The 2,500-nt window shown below is 37.0% G+C and overlaps 1 protein-coding gene across 1 annotated transcript in view; it reads left to right on the top strand.

The window, feature by feature from the left end:
* Positions 1–2,500, top strand: part of LOC144974248 (sushi, von Willebrand factor type A, EGF and pentraxin domain-containing protein 1-like) — a 24,716-nt gene that overhangs the window by 1,381 nt on the left and 20,835 nt on the right. The window contains exons 2-4 of the mRNA XM_078917166.1: positions 1–218; positions 953–1,046; positions 1,473–1,693. The exon at positions 1–218 is cut by the window's left edge and continues 206 nt beyond it. Coding sequence (XP_078773292.1) covers positions 1–218; positions 953–1,046; positions 1,473–1,693 — 533 coding nt within the window. The remainder of the gene's footprint in view (positions 219–952; positions 1,047–1,472; positions 1,694–2,500) is intronic.

Genomic DNA, 2,500 nt, shown 5'->3' with positions numbered 1-2,500 from the left:
CCAGTGACGGACTTTGGGTAACTCTATCTGTCCCAAACCTTCAACAGTGTCTACGTCTTTGCTGGTTGTATTCTTCCTGTGGCGTTGTCAGTTATTCCATCCCGACTACTGGGCCCAAATCGTGTCGACTTTTTGCTCGCTGTTCTTACAGATCAGTAACCAAAGTCTCCGATTCCAATGCTGTGGTTGTCAATATGACTAGAGCCATCATGAAAAAGGTAAGGGAAGACTGGGCCATAATATCGAAGCTCGAAGAAATATATAACAATTTGAAATTGAATGTAAGTTTCAATTCAATATACAAAAACAGATAAAATGAACGTTTCGGGTTTCCCCTCTATGAACAAAACAGGATGAATGAAATGTGTGGTAGTGGCGTTGTTAAGATGAATAAACAAAAACAAATTCTTAACAAAGCCACTACCACATTATCTCATTAATCTGTAGTTTCATTCATCCTGTTTTGTTGATAAAGGGGAAACCAAAACGTTCATTTTACCTGTTTTCGTATATTGAATTGAAACGTACATTCAATTTCACATTGTTATATTTTATAAATATCTTTGCATAGTGTCATGGAGTTGTGGGGCGGTTTGGGTCTTGGACTCAAAACACGACGTAAATCAATGAGTGTTGATAAAGTTTGAGTATAATATTCAAACCGTATATATAGTTAATATTTAAAATGACATTCAGTCCGAAAGAAAAATTAAATGTCAATTTTATTGATCTCTTGTTTTTGTCGGAAGAAAATTGTAATATCGCCTAACAGGCGTTATGTCTTGTCCTTCATGTTAAGTGTTGCTGTTGACCAAGGAACCCTTGTAAAACGTTTTGAGCACGTCTAGTGGATTTTGTGCTATAAAAAAAGCTCAAATATAAAAATGGCTGGCTATTTTTTTAAAAAGCCGACTGACTTCAACTTTGTTTCTTCTATATCTATTTTTCACAGAGAAAACTTTTTGGGTGTGACCGAAGGCCTTGCCAAAGAAACGAAATGTGCATTACAGTGACGTCACAGGATAACTACAAGTGTCTACCACTAGGTGAGACTTTTTCTTCATTTATTATTTCAATTTTTAACAATATATTAACAATAATATAAGTCAACCATATAGATACATTAGTAACATCATGAATGCTTAAAGTAGGAATGAGACTACAATGCAATGGTATATAATCGTATATAGATTGAAAGATCTTGAGTTTAAATCCTAATGTAGGCACTTGAAATTTTCTTTAAGACCTGGGGTTTTAAAAGCTGTGGTTCCTTTCAACTGTGGACTGAAAAAAAAAACGGAGATAATTTTTTAAGATAAGAAAGTAAGTGTTGGGAAGGGCGTTGAACTATATATATATATATATATATATATATATATATATATATATATATATATATATATATATATATATATATATATATAACATATATATATATATATATTTATATATAATGTCGTTTTTCATTCCAGTGTCAATAATTTGTGGTCAACCGTCCAATCAAATTGACAACGCTGTTTTGACAACGGACGGACTAGGCCACGCGTTCTACAGATGCAAAGACGGATACGTCCCGACCCCTGAGACAGGCGTTACAACCAAATGTGACACGAGGACTGGCCGGTGGCCATCTGTGTCACTGTCATGCCGATATGTAGACTGCGATGTACCACCAGAATTGCAAGGAGCCACGGTAAGCCACCGGGTTGACCCCCCCCCCCCTACCAGTTATTCCATACTTCTGAAGTACTGCTTGGTGGGTGGAATTGATAGGCTTCAACAGTCGTGACGTCACTTCCCTCTTCATGACGCATAGTAACTTAGTAACTAGTTCTAAACTATCGGAAAATGGCGGATGCCCTAATGAAATACTTCTCCGACGAGCATAAAAGTGTATCCAGAGGAGAAAAACATTATAAATCTGATCATGTTTTGACTTTTATACATTCTGATCACATGGCATGTGAAAAAGTTCTAGCCAGCATGAAGAATAAAAAAAGTTCAGATTTCTTTTGTTTAGAACCAAGCTGCTCGTTGCTGGGCGGACGTGACATCAGACTATTGAATTCTATCGCACGGGGAACATGCTTTCATATTTAAAAGTAGTCCTTTCGAACAATTACTTAGGCCCATGGAGCCGGAGTATAATATCTCGGTACTCTATAGCGTAAAACCGACAATAGTAATTTCTTGCTACTCTTCGAATATGTCGCTAGTCTATCGCAAAGTACTTTCCGACAGGTCTATAAGACCAGGCTAGTCAATTGCTTAGGTGGACAGCGGGGTTGGGGGGGGGGTTCCGAAAAAAATCTGGGCTTCGCTTGGGATTGATCTCTGTCTCATTGCTTGTGAACTGTCACTTGATTCGTGTTAGCAATACACGTTTATTCGGGTAAAATGCTAAATTTTGTTGAGTTGAAGAATCAATGCCATGCCATTTTATTATATCGTTGCTTCCAAAGTCTTCCAATAAAATGTTACAGTGAATGTCGTAATCAGT

This window comes from Berghia stephanieae, chromosome 5, assembly GCF_034508935.2.
Source record: "Berghia stephanieae isolate SIO BIC M18660-M18661 chromosome 5, UCSD_Bste_1.3, whole genome shotgun sequence".
NCBI classification, from domain to species: domain Eukaryota; kingdom Metazoa; phylum Mollusca; class Gastropoda; order Nudibranchia; family Aeolidiidae; genus Berghia; species Berghia stephanieae.
The sequence above is the reverse complement of the archived record's forward strand: the minus strand, read 5'-3'. Positions and strand labels throughout refer to the sequence as shown.